General features: G+C 38.8%; 1 protein-coding gene across 1 annotated transcript in view; it reads left to right on the forward strand.

The window, feature by feature from the left end:
- The first annotated feature begins 1228 nt into the window (after positions 1 to 1228).
- Positions 1229 to 17017, forward strand: part of LOC149007514 (uncharacterized) — a 54150-nt gene continuing 38361 nt past the window's right edge. Inside the window, exons 1-2 of the mRNA XM_089166052.1 lie at positions 1229 to 1960; positions 12351 to 12437. Of these exons, the coding sequence (XP_089022178.1) occupies positions 1772 to 1960; positions 12351 to 12437 (276 nt within the window). The 5' untranslated portion in view covers positions 1229 to 1771. The remainder of the gene's footprint in view (positions 1961 to 12350; positions 12438 to 17017) is intronic.

Here is a 17017-nt window from a genome sequence, read left to right on the forward strand (position 1 = left end):
GATCTTATCTTCATTCCAAACATCCCCAGACATCACTTGTCTTCTAGAAGTCCAACTACAAAGCAAGGCAAGCTCTTCAGCCAAAGAATCCAGATCCATGGTTTCAGGGTATGGATCATGGACTTCTATCCGGACACTCCACAAATTTACCCGACTAGACCTTTGGGTTCTCGGACCTGCAAAACGGATCCCGGATTAGAAATACGGGGGTTGTTACATTAGTTCTATCCCAACTTTAACCTAATTTAATCTATATGTTTTCTAGGGTTTGTGTAGCTTGTTAACACTTTGATTTGTGGATTTCTTGGACTCTTGGAAATCATTTTGTCATTGACAGGTAAGGAATACATCCTTATGTATTTGTGTATTTGACTCGTGTCCTATTTAATTCTATTATTATTTTATTATTCACTCTTGTGATTGATGTGGTAAGACTTTGCAAGTATAGATGGCAATATGAATTTATTTTCTTGTGTTATTCATTGTTCATTTTTATTTCAAATTATGATGGTGAATGTGATGTGTTGGGGATTGAGTGGTAATGCATATTATATATAAATGTCAACCTAGGGTGGTGGATTTGCCCATTACCTTTGGTGCCTTTGCATTCATTTAGGGGGGCGGCGGGATTTCAATACTAAAGATTTCAAATTTAGACTCAAACATGGGCAATTAAATTGTGTGGTGGGAGAACGGACATCAAAACTTTTGCCGGATTTGGAGGGATGCTTTTAAACCGGTTTCACCCCCTCCGTCCTTTTGTGAGGTGCCGTCGGTTCATCATGAGATAACTATATACATGGTCAAAAAGGTATATAAGTACATTGGCTATTTTACAAGGGCGGAGCTCCCTTGGGGCCAGAGAGCCATGGCCCCCTCCAACTTTTCAAAAATTCTTGTTTCTCTCTTCATTGTTCCTTTTATGGAAATGATTTAATAGAAAAACCTAATCAAGCCAAAGCCAAATTAGGATATTAATGAAATGGAAGGATGAGATGGTATGGAAAGAATTCAAATGTAAAGAATGATGAATGGAAGGAATTCAAATGAGAAGAGTGATGAATGGAAAGAATTCAAATGAGAAGATTAAATGATATGGAAAGAATTCAAATAAGAGGATGAAATGATATGAAAAGAATTCAAATTAAAGAAAATTAGGAAAACGATGAAAAATCATATTTATCACGCCTAATATTTTTCAAGAATTTTCCCACTCCCTTATTCCCACTCCACCTTTATTCCAGCAAACAAACGCATTCAAGACGCATATGCGGATGGGAAATACTCGGAAAACAAAGAAAGGAGGAGCCTTCAGTTTTCGCTCTAACAGAGCCAACCATTACCCAATTAAGGTCGATTTTCACTGGTACTAACCAACAACAAAGAAAGTGCAACTCATAAACGCAGGGCCGAAACGTGAATACCCATTTTGGAGAACCTGTCACTTTTCCTATATCGCAATTCCGCATCTCTTTCCTTTCCTGTCTCATCCATTTCTCAATCTAGTTAAGCCAAGTGTAACCTCTCTGCAAATCAAATCAATCCGAGACTAAAGAAGAGCAACCAAGGGTTTTGTCCAAATGGCTACGATGAACCCTAGGGTTTCGGTTTGTGAAGCTGGTGTGCTCTTATTGTGAAATGGAAGAAGAAACTCTCAAATGCTTTTTACAGAAATCGAAGTCCGTTTGATCCAACTGAATCTGACGAAAAGGAAGGAAATTCATTCTTGGGTTTTCTAGCTTGGCTTCGTTATTGGCTATCTTGATCTGTAATGGACTTCCGAGATTTATCGTCTTCAGCGACTGCTAGTAGAGATGGTTCTTCTTCCGAAGAGGATGGTCTACTCTCCGTCACTGCTGGTCTTGCTAAGGAGGCGGCTTTATTGTTTCAGTCGGGGAGGTATACGGAATGCATCGATCTATTGAATCAGCTCCTACAGAAGAAAGAAGATGATCCGAAGGTAAGGTTCTGCAGGTTCTGTTTTGTATATTTTAGAGCTATTCGTGGTTTCAAGAAAGTGACCTCTCCCCCCCTTTCAATCTTTATCCGCTAGTGTCTGGTGGAGGTACTATCCAGATTCTTTCTGGTTCTTTGGTTTCGGTCTGCGGGTGTATCCCAACTTCTTTTGCTTTTGTTAAAATGTTTTAAGTTTATATCAGTTGTAAAAGCATTTAAGTTTATGTCATTGGAAAAAGGAAGTGCACATATCATTGTCTGGATCGTTGCTTTGGATGGCCGCATTCTCAACCTGTAGGATAACTCATTAGGAATTTGATTTTTTCCCCTTTCGAAATATGTTCATTTTGACCATCCAAGAATACATTAGGATGACTCAGTTACATTACTAGTAATGAGCTCACATTACACTAATCCTTTGAGGGATAAATTTTAAAAATGCCCTATTTGGTTCAATACTCATTTCTTTGAAGTTCCCGACTCAGGAGTTGTGCCATGCTGCTTGAAAGTTTTAAAGAGTAGGAATTAGTAAGAGGGTGAAACAAAATTAGCAGTTTTAGGATAATGAAGTAATGTTCATCTAAATTTACGTGTAGAGTGGGATTTTATGTCTGTCATGGAAAGGTTTTTTGTTGTATGATTCATTCATGAGATTATGATCATCTTGTTTGATCATATATTTGCCCAAGAATGCTGCATGGTCTAGACTTTGTTGGATTATCCTTCAAGTACTAATATCTCCGTTTTAGTCCTCGCCAGGATTAGTTGAGGTTGGACACAGTTTATGGTTAAGGATGGGATAATGTTTTAGGAGGGTACTTTTGAGTGAGCATGTGTGTAAGATTAATAAGATGGCCCATGGACGCTCACAGTGGAGAAGTGTAAAACACCTAACCCATTGAGAATCTAAAGAGGTTATATTAGAGCTTCGTGATACACCCTGAATCATCTAGCACTGTCCAAAGGTGGAAAATGTGGTCAAATGGAAACCTGTATTTGGTCTTTTAAGTAAGATGGATGTAATTTCAGACAATGGCTGGAGGATTTTGATTATTGAGGACTAATGGCTGGTTAAAAGCTATTTGCATCTTGCCCTTTTAAATGGGTTTATGAAATGAGTATCGGTATATTGAGAACCAGTATTGAGGTGTACAAATTCTTGTTATGATATGGTTTTCATGTATAGGATTGGATTACAGCCCAGTAAGGGACGTTGTATTTGATAATATTGGTAATAAGGTTCTTACGAAAAAGTAGTATCTTCAGTCTTATCTCAGCCAAATGCATCCATCTGCTTCTGGTTATTTCTATGGGTTGAGGCAGGTTGATGTAGCCCTGGATAATTCAAAATGTCTTAAGGATTTAGGGATTTTATGATTTTGGGGTGGTTGATTGGGATACATAAGAATGCAGCTCATGGTGGTTGGACATTTTTGGAGAGATTTAGGGTAATGCGGTGTATGGCTGAACAGGGTTGGTTCTTGAGATTTGGGATGAAAAGTTATTTGAATGGAATGAAACTTGGAGAGACTTAGGTAATGATATACGGGAATGATCTTTTAAAGTTTGGGACCGTTCTAATGGTTAGATTGGTGTAGATCTAAGTTGGAAATTTGGGATTTCTGGTTAGTATGAAAATATGAAGTAAAAAAAGAAATTTATGGTTGGGGAATTTAGAAGGTTAGAAGAAGAACTTGAGGAAGAACTTGAGGTGGGGATAATTCAAATTAGTACTGTTGAAGATATTCTTCAATGTCTGGCTACATGGGAAATATATCCTTGGGGGAGAACAAAAGAGAAAAATAGAAGACAAGAAAGCATAAGGGGGGGCTGGAAGGAGATGTTATGTCATTGAACCTCACTGACCACTATAAACAAAAATCAAAATTTAATTCATCAATTCATTATCAAAGGTGGGGGATGATTATATATATTTACCTTTTAAAATTCCTAATTTGACTCATCTGAATCACTCTAGAAGACTCAACAAGGTAAATAAAATCAATACACAATTCTATGTATTAACCAAGTATCTTAATCTAACTCAAAACACTAAATCAAATATTGAAATTAAAGCCTAATTCCGTGATGCCATTACCCCCATCATATGGGCTTATAAATTAGGCTCATTACATCAATAAACCCCCAAACAAGAAGTTTACTGTCTAGAGACACACCCATGGCCAAAATTAAGTACTTGAAAGGCCAGTTAACCCTTTTATACATTCTTTACTGCATCACTAGTGGGGAAGTGGAACCAAACTGAGTGCTTCTTTTAGTATCTAGGGGTTGTTTATTTATATAAAAGAATATACAAGTGTTGGTAGGACAAAGTGGAAGGCCTTAAACATTTCATTGTATAAGATGATTAAAAAGGGTAAAAGTAAATTCCAAATGAACATACATTCTACGCCAGAAGAAATGAAGTAGGTTTAATGAAAGAAGGTTTAGTTGTGTTCATTTTCTATGACCCTGGTTGGTAAGGATTGACAACCTCATGTAGCCCAACTCTAGAGTTAAGGATTGTTTGAAATAATCCCCTAGAATTTAGGGTTAGACCGGAATCTTCTTATTGAGCCAACAAATAATTAATAAAATCAGATGGGAACGGAGAATCTGCTATGGTTAGGTTTTCGGATGTCAAAGATCTAACAAAAATCTAATAGGTGATTTTAGGATAACTTAGAAACCCAAGGAAAGAGTTATGGGGAGATTTGAGAGATGTTGAGGTTTTAACAGATTCCCAAGGGATAGTTTGGTAACCCAGAATCAATATGGGTTGCAACAAAGAAGCCTGGGCTGTGTTTGGTGATACATAATATTCCCAGGAAAGCTTGCAGTTGGGTATGGAGGGTTTAGGATGATCTTGGGTAGGTTCTTGGAGATGTTAGAAGAGATTTCTTGGATCCTGGTAAGTTCTTGGGCTGTTCTTGATACTCCCCCCTTTTTTTTTTTTTTCTTTCCTTTTCTTCCTTCCTTTCTTTCTTTCTTTCTCTTCTGTCTGTTTTTTTTTTTTTGTCCTCTCTCTCTCTCTCTATTCTGAAATTTCAGAACCTGCTGCAACAAATAAGAGGCAAGAGAGGGGGCTGAATGAGAGGACAGGGAGGGGTGCTGCAAGGTGTGAGAGGGGAGGGAAAAGGGTGCCGCAGGGTAGGGGAGGGCTTCTTGGTGTTGTGCAAGAAAGGAGAGGGGAGGGGAAGGGTTCTTGATGAGAAAGGAGAAGGGAAAAGGGGCTGTAGTCACTGATTAGGGCTTGGATGCTGCTGGAATTGTTGTACTGCTGTAGAAGGTGCAAGAACTTGGAAGAAGCTTGAAGAAGATGATTGCAAGATACCCGCTGTGGCCCTTCCAAGAAGACCATGACTCAATTCCCTCAGATTCAGATTCTTTGTTCAACACAATGTAAAAATACATGGCCGGAGGGCTTTATTTATAGCCTTAAATAAAGAAATAAAAAGACTCTTAAGTTGGAAAATCAACTAGAACTCTAGTTGGCTTATCCAAAACTAAACTACTACTCAACTACGACGTTTAAAACAAGAAAACTCAATAACTCACACTAGAAGACTCCAATCCGAATTCTATTAGTAGATATAGATTCCTAAAAATAAGGAGATTAAAATTGACTCTACTTCTAGGACCCCAACATCTCTGGGAATTTCACCTAGACTAGGACTCTTAAATAAATGGCGAAATACTAACCAGAAAAATAAAACAAGATTATATCCAAGGTCCAGACAACATTCTGGACTCAATGGGACCCTGATCTAGGACACCATGACATTGACTAAAATTACCAAAATATCCCTAGTGTTGGTCAAAATTTTCTGGCTTGCTGGTGGGGCCGTAGGACACTAGTGAACCCTTTGGAGACTGGGGTTAATTTTGTTGAGTCTTGGGAGGGGGGGGTTGGCTTGCTTACTCATCATAACTGTGTTTCATAAATATCTATATTGACAAATAATGGAGGAGTGCATGATGGTTAATTTGTTTTCTGCTTTTAGAAGTGTAGTGTTAGATCAATGATTTTCTTAACTTGAACTACGGTTGGTTCCTTAGTCACGTAGGCCTTTCTGATGGCTTCCCTAGAAAGGAGGTAGTTTGGTTGTTGAATCCATGTGAAGATTTTGTGCGGATTGACCACACTATGTTAGAATGGGGCTTAAACCTTGGCTTAGATGGGAGAAACTCTATGGATCTTATGTTTGGGTTGATGTAGTGATGATGTGGTTTGGTAATGATATGTTAACCAAGAAATCAGTGATTAAGGTTCTTGATAAGGGGATGAGTTATGTGGGTTCCCTTGGATTTGAGGATGTTGTGTGTAGGCTTAGGCTTAAGTTAGGATGGATTCCAATGGTCTATATAATTGGTAGGAGTGTTCTTGGGAATAGAGGTATCTGAAAGTCAACCTAGAGGTGAGGGTGAGGGGAATAGGTTGAGACTAGTGAAACATTCTTGTCTTTGCAAATAATTAACAACTTAAAATGAAAGCAAATAAAATAAAGGAATGAGAAAAGATAGGTTTTTATAATGGTTCAATTCAAATGAATCTATGTCCAATCTTCTAGTCCTCTAGAAGGATTTCACTAGTATGTCCACTTTCAGTATAGTGGGTGGGGATATAACACCTTTTACGAACCTCTGTCTAGGCAAGAGTACTTTTATAAGACCTTGCTTCTGGGCAAGAGTACCCAATTACAAATAGTGATGTTACATAAAAGAAAATTGCAAGCACGTACAAAACCTTGAGGTGGCACGTCTGTTGGACTGAAATGCCAGCCCTGAAGATTCCAATCTCTACCTTGAGATCAACACTACAGCCTTCTACAAGAAAAGGGAATGAATTTTCAAAAGGATTTTGGATCTAAGGGAGGCTAGGTCGCTATAATGATGAAACAATAATGAGGGCTTTTTATACTTGGATTCATGCTTTAGAGTGTTATGATGACCTTTATTTGTAGCCAAAAAAGGGGGTTAGAATGGGTCCCAATAGACAGAAGAAGATCATATTTTTGAGCTCAAGGTTGACCTTGGGGATCCCCTAGTCGACTGACTCATTCTAACCATTGGAAACTAGCCATTAGAAGGCTAGTTGTCTCCTTGGTCGATTGACGGTTGACTGTGACCATCATCTGTGGGGATTGTTGGTCTTTCACGGTACGTACCATGAGCTATCTGGAATGGTGTTGGTTGATAGGCATATTTTACTCACAGTCGATTGGCACTTAGATTATAGGCCTTTCAAGGCTTTTTAAAAATGTTTTTAAAAAATTATGGTTACACGCTATGAGGCTGAGCCAATAGCTCGTTTTGCCCATATGATTAGCTTCTTTAAAACCCTAACTTTTCATGCAATTACGTGCCACTTTCCTAATCTATATGCATGGTTTGCAAGTGCCATCTTTTCTTCATCCTTGAGCCTTGAACTGGTACTTGCATGTGAGGATGTCCATTCGTTGCTCTTCTATGCGTTGAGTCCTTAAAAATTTTGGGTAAGTTTCTATCTCTCCCCTGCACTTATTCTCTATTTAGCCTGACTCCCCTCTTAAAAGGCTCACCTCTGATTACCCCCAAAAAGTTAACTATTACCTCTTCTTCTCCCTTGATGTTTCAAATGGCCAGATTACCCTTTGTTTTTACCCCTTTAATCGTTTTTTATTTTTATTTATTTTTTTATAATCTTCTAAACCTGTTTTTCTTTGTTTCTCCCCCCTCTTCTTTTTGTCCCTCTTTTATGGTAATCATGATACTAATTAAATTTTTTTTTTCATTTTTGTACAAATTCTATATCTTATTTTTTCCTCTCATCTATTTTATACGATTCCATTAAATGTGTTTATATGGATTTTTTTTAAAAAATTGTCTTCTTCTGTCTTTTTTGGAATCCATTAATCATTGATTAGATGTACTTTTTCTTTTAATATCTGCATCTTTTATAAGAATCCATTGAAGGATAAAGGAAAACATTAAAAACAAAATGAAATATAAGTTCCTTTAAAAAAGAGAGAAAGGAAACAATAAATAAAAATACATCTAATCGCGTATAATATGTTCCTATAAAAAAGGAAGAAAAGGAAGGAGAAAAATAGATTAGAAAAAGAAATGGCTTTAATCGTAAAAGAGGGAGAAAATGAAGAAATACCAAATTAAATAAGAAGATTGCTTTGACCAATTAAAGGGGTAAAAAAAGGTTAACTTGGCTATTTTGAGTATCCGGGGAGGAGAGGTAATACTTCATTTTTTGGGGGAATCTGAGGTGAAACTTTTGAGAGGGGGAGTAATAGTAAACACAGAGTAAGTTCAAGGGAGAGAAAATTTCCCCAAAGTTTATCTTTTCATGATGCTTGGACTGCTTCTGTGCAACATACACTCTCTCCTTGGTGTTCTGCTTTGTATATTGTGATGTCAACAGGGTTGGCAAAAACCCTAAGGTGGGCTCAAAACCCACAGATAGGTGAAGGCCTTCCTAGGCTGGGTTAACCATGGGGGGCAATTTTGTCCTTATTTCCCCTTAGAATAATTAATTCTCTAATTTCTGCAGCTGTCTTTAGTTAATTAGGCTTCAATTTCAGCATGTGAGTCTTTAGTTTTTGATTCCAGCATGTGTCAATTAGAGTCTTTAGTTGAATAAAATTCAGCATGTGTCAATTAGTCTTTAGTTAATAGAATTCAGCACGTGTCAATTAGAGTCTTTAGTTGAATAGAATACAGCATGTGTCAACTAGTCTCTTTTAGTTGAATAGATTCACCATGTGTCAACTTGTCTCTTTTAGTTGAATAGAATTCAGCATGTGTCAATTAGTCTTTTAGTTGAATAGCATTCAGCATGTGTCAATTAGAGTCTTCAGTTAAGTAGGATCTTAGTTTCCATTAGATCTTTTATTTTTATTTTGGATGGTTGTGATTAAATGTAATGGGATCCTAATCCATAATGGAGTCCCACTTTGGTTTAGACTCTTCGGTAGGCTATACAAACCCTTTTCCTTTGTAAAAAAAAAGTCTTGACTATTTGAATAGGAGTTATTGAGCTGAGGACCTTGGTTCCTGTTTCAGAGGGCCATGGTGGATTTCCAGCAAGCTTCTTTTTTAAAAATCAGCAACCATCTTCCAGCTAGCACCCTTCATATGGTCTCCATCAACGACTCTAAGAAACTGCAGCAGCCTACAAGTAAGTACAGCATACCCCATCCCCTTCTCTCACCTCCTACAGCCCCTCTCCTGCCTGTGCAACCCTAATTCCCCCTTCCCGTTGCTGTGCTACTCTGGCAGCATCATTCCTCAATGCCCATGACACTCCAGCCCCTTCCTCAACCCGCTATGATCTTCCTTAGAACCTCCCCTACCCTATGACACCCTTTTCTCCAAACCTCTCAGCCCTCTCCCTCTGTCTTTTCTTCTCTATGGCAGCAGCAGCACCTGTCCCCTATTGGGTCTCTAATACCCACCCCCTTACCTCCCTTTTCCCTCCTAGCTGGATTGCATATCACCCCTCGTCCCATGCCTACCCTTGATTCCATCTAAAATCTGAAACGCTGTCTCTTCTAAATTTCCTGCACTTCATCTTCTTCAGTAAAATTCTGCAATTCATCTTCTACCTCTAGATTTAAACCCTGGGTCAACATAAACCCTCAACCACACTCCAAACCCACTTAGGATTAGCATCTCCTATACCTGCTCTACTTCCCCTTCCAAATCCTAATGCTAGTGGACTTCCCTAAGAGTCCCCCTCCAATTAGGAAACGTCCAACTAAACCTAAAACCATTAGGATTAAATCTGAAATTACAAAATAACAACAACAGCCCCATTCCTAACCTAACAGAAACCCTAAGATCCTAGTTTCTAAACGCTAGCTTCTAACGTCCAACTAAACCTAAAACCATTAGGATTAAATCTGAAATTACAAAATAACAACAACAGCCCCATTCCTAACCTAACAGAAACCTTAAGATCCTAGTTTCTAAACGCTAGCTTCTAAATCCAGATCTATAAATATCATTAGAGCAAGGTTTTCAATTTTAAATTGCTCAGCTTCTTAACCCTAAGCCTGGCTGAATTCTTCTAAGCCTTTATCCAACCCTTGTGAACCCTAAAACCATTATAATATTAGACTTATTTGCTGGAAGATTCTTGGCAGCCCTTAATTTTAGGGAAATCATCAAAAAACGCTGACCTTAAAGTTGGGTTTCACATCATATTGACAGGTTCATTTTAAACGCACAAGTAGATCATTAGTTCTCAATTATATGTGTTTGCGATCATCAAAACATTTTGAGGGTAGTTAGGTCATTTTCCTAACAATTTCTAGAAATGAAGATAGGATGAGTTACAGTTCAGAGTTAGTAGGTTTTGGAGAAGAATCTTGGGGATGCAGATCAATACTTGATTAAGTTGTTTCAATGGCGGCGCAGCAAGGATCCTTTATCACAATGCTTGCAGTTTAAGCTGACTGTGAGTAATGTGTTTATGTTCTTCGACTTAATTAAGAGGAAGCTTCAATACCTCCCGGGCTTCACACTTTCAAGGAGTTGACTTGTCCCACCAATCCCACTAATTTAGATAGAATTCGCTCAATTAAGGATCTCACACCATGGAGAAGAAGCCAATGGCAGTGGCTAGCAATTATGAAGCAATTAACTTGAAAATTCTTTAGTGTTCTAGTTGCGGATGATGGGTTACTTAAATAGAGGGGTGTGTAGGCTTTATCCAATTGTGTTTACAACGAGAAAGTATAAATGTCAAAAAGCATAACACTGTCTTAAAAATTGTGGGAAGCAGTGGGGTTCCTAGTTTCATTCTAATTATGTCATGGACAACTTAAGTTACTACCTTGAATTGAACCAAACCACAAACTTAAATTGAACCATAGTTAACCACTGGTTATATGATAAAGAGACTGAAAAAACTAAGTGTTAACAAAATTACTAAACTACCAAGGTTTGAAATCTCGGCAAGATGGGCTGGAACCTGGAAATTTTCCCTGGAACTTCCGGCCTGGTTTTGGCCCTATTTTGACCCATTTTTGGAGCTGGGTTTTGGCACACACCTTGTCTAAAGCCTTATAAACACAACGAATGAGCTCTTCGTATAAAAAGTCAATGAAAATAACTCATTCATATTCTATTAATTGAGAGACATAATTCGTTTTGACAAATAGAAAGAGTTGTAAATTGCCATTCTTTGAATGATCATTACAATTTACATTCCATGACAAACACCATGGTGGCCACAAACTAAAGCAATATGAGACTTAATCCTAGATCTCCGTGTAATTCCAGTATGTGTTCCTTGGTGGATGTTGTTTCACATATATTAGATTCAATGCCATCTATCATGTATAGATAGTAATTTTTTCAAAATAATATGAAAATTAATTTAAAAAAAAAAAACACTAGGTCTACTTCAAAATAAAAAAGAAAGAAAAGAACTTGAACTACATTGATTGATAGATTAGGCCCCTAAACTAAACACATTGATTTGAGCAAGAAGTAACATGAATTAAACAGTTAACCATAAAAAAAATCTAAAATTTTGGGAAGAACACATACCTTCTTCAAATGAGCTTTAATCCACCGTAATCTAGCAAGTGGGAGTAAGAATCACAAAGGAGTGGAGGGATTTGAGTGGAAAATGGAGGTTTGAATTCAGAAAACCACTTTGGGAGCTTGAGAGGGTTGAAACTGCTAAGTTGATCGAGGATAGATCTGCAAAACTCGCAAATGTCAGTCAAACATTTGGGAAATGGACCGAAGTGGTGGTTTCCAGGTACATTTTATCTCATGTTTTGATTTCAGTCAGATATTGGCGAAATCTCACTGAAACTTGGACTTTGACTGCTACTACTAAAAGTCTAAAACTACAACTCTGAGCAGCTTCTTCTTCGGCGTCTTGCCGATATAGGTACTCAGATAGTCAGATCTGAATCATGTTGTTTAATTAATTCAATTCAATTCTTTGTTATATTCTGTTTATCCACTGGAAGCGAGGAAGGTGCCTTCTTGTTTGATGGGTTTTAGCAAATTTTAGTCTTACCATGTAAGCACTGATTTTATTTCTTTAATTAATGTTTATGATAGTTTTCTCAGCAGACACATACTTAGTGGCTATGGGATGCTTTCTTTTTACTGTGGCTTTTATACAACCATCAAGCTCAACCCTAATGGACCATAGGAAATAAAGCATAACAATGATGTGTGTTTAGAATAAACAGACTATGCTTTTTACTGTTTTAGTGTTGTTGGTGAACAGTCGCCTGGACTTGGTCTCTCCTTTTGGAGGGGGCACCCCCTTCTCTTGAAGTTACCTGGTTATTTTCAAAGTTCCTTGAAGAGTTTCCATTTGCATCTGTTCTTCATGTTCTATTCTTCTAATGTTATTGATAAATATCTTTCAGGTTCTTCATAATATTGCAGTCGCTATGTACTTTCGCGATGGTTGTTCTGATCCCAGAAAGCTACTTGATGTGTTTAATAAAGTTAAGGTATGCAGAAAGAGAATGAATGTGCATGTTGTGTTATTTTAATGTAAATTTACCCTCGTGCTGTGTAATGGAAAGTATTTTTTTTTTTGGATGAATAAATAAATTCATTACCAAGAAGATAAAAGTATGAGAGCACAAAGGACAAAGCCCGAGCACCGAGAGCCACAAGACTCAACAAATATGCAGTCAAATAGACAACAAATTTAGCAACCACTTAAGAGTGCAATGGTAAGCAAATAAGGCATACAAAGTTGCGCCAATATAAAGATTTTCTAGACACGCGGCATCGTAAAATCAACGATTAAGACTTTGTCGATTCAGTGTTACCCATAATTGGTGCGGTAGCTCCATCATCAACCCTCACGATCGGGAACTGACAAAGGGTTAGGGGTGGCGTCTATGGCTTGGCAGAAGAGGGGGGAGATAGGTTAGTCACTAGTGGAATGGGCTGGAGAGAAGGGCAGGTTAGAGAAGTGAGATAGGGAGAAGAGGCAAATAGGGCCCAGATGGCTGGCAAAGCAGGGTGGTCGAGGTTGGGATAAAAGGGTGGGGCTGGGTTAAAAGGAACCAGAACCAGAACCAGAATGGGTGAGGATAGATTAGCACAGTGGTCCAACCAGTTTTGAACCCTACTGCGACCTACCGGAACAATGGCAGGTCACTGCTGTCGGCGCCAGTAGACCGAGGTGGCACTAGTAGCGCGCCCAAACATCGATTTGGCTGGAGAAGCAGCTCCAGACTTTGCAAACTGAACACCATTTCCAGAACCACTAGCCACATTTGAGAACTTGCTAGAGCAGATACACAGCAGACGAGCTAGAGCTTCTGGTTGGCGGAGCTCGCCCTACCAGAGCAGATTGCAGTAGAGTCGAAGCAGAGAGGTGGTAGAGGATTGCTTCTCCAGATTGATTTGGCTAGAGGGGCGGACACCCATCACACCAGCACATTATTTTGCACCGGAGCATTTTGCAGCAGAATTGGATTTGCGGCGGAGCTTGCAACAGAGCATTTCGAAGCAGATTTGAAGGCAAGACTGCAGAAATCTTGGGAGTCAGGGATGGAGAACACTCGCAAAGCAGAAGGGAGCAAGGGGTGGAGAGACGCAGAGGTGGAGGACCACCAGCGTCTCTCCTCATTTGACAGCAGAAATAGATATTAGCTGCGTGTAATGGAAAGTTGTATAGGTTGGTCAGTTTCTTTTGTTTTTGAGTTTGTTGGACCGTTGTGATCATTTAGATTGAGGAGGATGATGGGACGGGGTTTACGTCCTTGCCCTGACCCTTTTTAGTAAATTATTTTGGACATGGATGCTTTTGGTATCTTATATCTTTAACCATAATAGGCAACAAGTTCAATCTGCATGACCTTTTATGCTGTTATAGCAGTACCAGTTGATGATAGGTATGGTATTGTTTTTATCTACTTCTATTATGGAACAAGTTCAATCTGCATGACCTTTTATGCCGTTATAGCAGTACCAGTTGATGATAGGTATGGTATTGTTTTTATCTACTTCTTTATCTTTATCTTTAGAAACTTCTGACTTAACTATCTGCCCTGTTTAGCATACTTGTCAAGGTGTCTCTAGCTGACGTCCAGACTCAAGTATTGTGTTGCCCTTCTGGTTGAATAAAACATGGGGCTTTTGGTCCCATATTTTCTATTATTCCTTCTTTGCTATTGTGCATGGGACATGTGATTTTAGTGTGTGTTTTCTGTAGTCAGACACCTTGTTGGTCATGGTTCCTTTGTCCAGCTGGGCAATTAGGGCCGTAGGGGAAGGAAATAGTATTAGAAATAGGTGTTTGAAGGAGTTGGCAGAAGAAAAAAGGGAAGCAAACCTGGCCCCTTGTTTAAGGAAATAATGAATTTATTGCATGATCATTTTGGAACCAAAATGTATGAGTAATTTTTTTTTGATAATTTTGTCATCATTTTTGTACCTTGGCTCAATGATTAGTAAAAAAAGGTGATATAGAGGATGATGTTTCTCCAAAGAATTATAATAGGGTAGATGAAGTGGAGAGGTACGTCTGATTGATATATCCCTTTAAAGTTCATAGGGAAATTCTATGGGACTGTCGTATGACCAGCTATAATGTGTAGTGCAGATTGTTGGGCTATTAAGAAGCATCATATCAATAGACTCAATGTAGCAGAAATTTGATGTAACTAGGATTGGCAACCATAGGACACTTCATATTTTAGGCCCAAATTCAGCCCACAAACATGCGGCACCAAGGCTGCCGAATCTGGCCAGGATTTTTTGGTCATTTTACCCCCTCTTTTGGAGCCCTAGGCCCCTAGTATGGCTAGTTAGATGTAGAATGCTGTTAGGAACGTACATCTATTTTTACCTCTAAGTTTGATTTTGTTTTGGTCAAGTAGGAGTCCCAGTTGTAATCCAATTTTCAAGTAGGATTCCTTATGAAAGTTGGTTGTTTATTTATGTGTGTTATCTTTGTTTAGGAGTTCTCTAGAAGACTCCTTTTCGAGTTGCTTTGAGAATCCTCTTCTTCTTTTTCTTTCCCCGCTTTTTTTCCCTTCAGTTGTTGAGTTGTAAAAAGAATCCTAATCCAAATTGGATAGCCTAAGTTAAGTCCAAGTAGGTTTTCTATGTTGAGTCTTAGATGGTTTTCCTCAATTGGAAGGTTACCGCCACCTCATTGTAAGCAATTCAGCTGTGAGAATTGAATAAAATCAGCGGACTTTGCATCGTGGGATTAAAGCCTATGGCCTGGGTTCTGAGGGATATGAGTTGTTCTACAAATTCTTCATCATCTTCTCAAGCCTATGGCAACCCTAGAAGCTTATTCAATTAAGCAAGCCATTAACAGTACCTTTCCTAAGCAAGTGCAATCCCAGCCCCTCCCCCACCCCATTCCACCTTCCCAACCCCTGTGCAGCCTTCCCCCTTCTTCCTACCCTTCCAGCACCCTCTCCCCCAAACCCTAGTTCTACTATCCCAGCCTCCATCTCCTTCACAATCCATTTCCCCGCCTTAGGAACCTGTGGTTGAGTAACTCCCCTTCCCCAACTCCTCCTCATTCCCCTGACTCCCCAGCCCCTTTCCTCTCATTCTCTTCTCTTTTTCTTCTTTTCTCCTTGTGGCAGATTTCTGCAAATTCCAGATTTCTGCAAATTCTTTTAAACCCTAAACGCTAGGAGGTAAAATCATTCTTAAACCTCTTTCCCTTTACATATAGCCTTAGGTTTGGTATCCCCATCCCCTACTCTACTTTCGACCCCAACCCAACCCTGACCCTAACCCTTACCTAGAAACCCTGGTATCTCAAAACCCTAAAAAACTACAAAACCCTATCTTGTTAAATTCCTGCAATTACATTCCTATTAGAGACTGATTATCTCCTCTTCTTTTCACACCTAATTCTAGTCTGGCTGATCCCTAAGTCCCTCCCCAGTTGACCCTAGACCTACCTATACCTAGATCTAAGAGTTGGGAAACTAACCTGACCTAGCTGTATGGATCCTGTACATTACAACTGCTGTCCATGAATCCCAGACTTGAACAGAAGGGTTACAAGTCCTAAACTGCTGCAGTCATTTGAGATTTTAACCCCAAACATGAAGGTTTTAAGCCCCAAAATACTGCTGGTTCAATTAGAGAGAATCTTGGAGATTGGTCCAGTCCCTGGGTTACATAAAAATGAGGACGCTAACTTGCTAAATTCGACAAGTGGAAAAACTAGGAAGGATAAGATAAGGAATGATCATATTATAGCTGGTCTAGAAGTAGCTATGTTTAATGACATGTTGCGAGAAAGTCAATTGAGGTGGGACGGCCATGTTCAACGGAGGCCTCTAAATCCCTTTCTATGGAGAAGTGATTTAATCTATATTGAAGGAATTAGAACTAGGTGCAGATCTAGGACAACCTTAGGAGAAATGGTTAGAAAGAATATGCATTGCTTAGGCCTTTTATCTATTATAGCTTCAAATAGAGCTGATTGGAAGGCAAGGATCCATGTTGCCGATCTCATTTAGTTGTGACAAGGCATGTTGTTGTTAGAATCTTAGATATGATTTTTGCTTATTACATGGCCTCATAACCAATCAATCATGATTGGCGAAATCAGTGATATGAATAATATCTAAATACCAAATCTATTCTCTATATAATCTCTGCAAAAGGGAAGAGGCTCTTGAAGATCTAAAAGAAGACCTTCGTCCTTCATAAAGAATTCTAGAAGAAAAGATCAAGTAGAAGAAGAAAAGTATGGAAGAAAATGGCAAGAGAAAAAAAGTTCTGAGAAGAATCATGAGAAAAAAATGCCAAAAGAAGGTCGAGGGGAAGAATGTAGCAAAGAAGAAAAGGAAGAAAAACATAAGAACGTTGTGTTTTCTTGTTGTCTTGCACTGGAGTGATTGCCATGCACAAGCCATGGTAGAAGATCTCGCTCTCGAGAGAGATCTCAACTATCTCGGTGAGATCTCGGTCGAGATATACAACTTTTTGGCGTCAACTCGGTGGCCCATCTCGGTGAGTTTTAGGGTTCCAATTGGGTTGAAACTTGGTATTTAGCTTATTTAAGGCCTTTTGAACACTTTGGTGGCCTTGG

Source organism: Hakea prostrata, chromosome 8, assembly GCF_041222555.1.
Source record: "Hakea prostrata isolate BN-2017 chromosome 8, UWA_Hpros_2, whole genome shotgun sequence".
NCBI lineage: Eukaryota > Viridiplantae > Streptophyta > Magnoliopsida > Proteales > Proteaceae > Hakea > Hakea prostrata.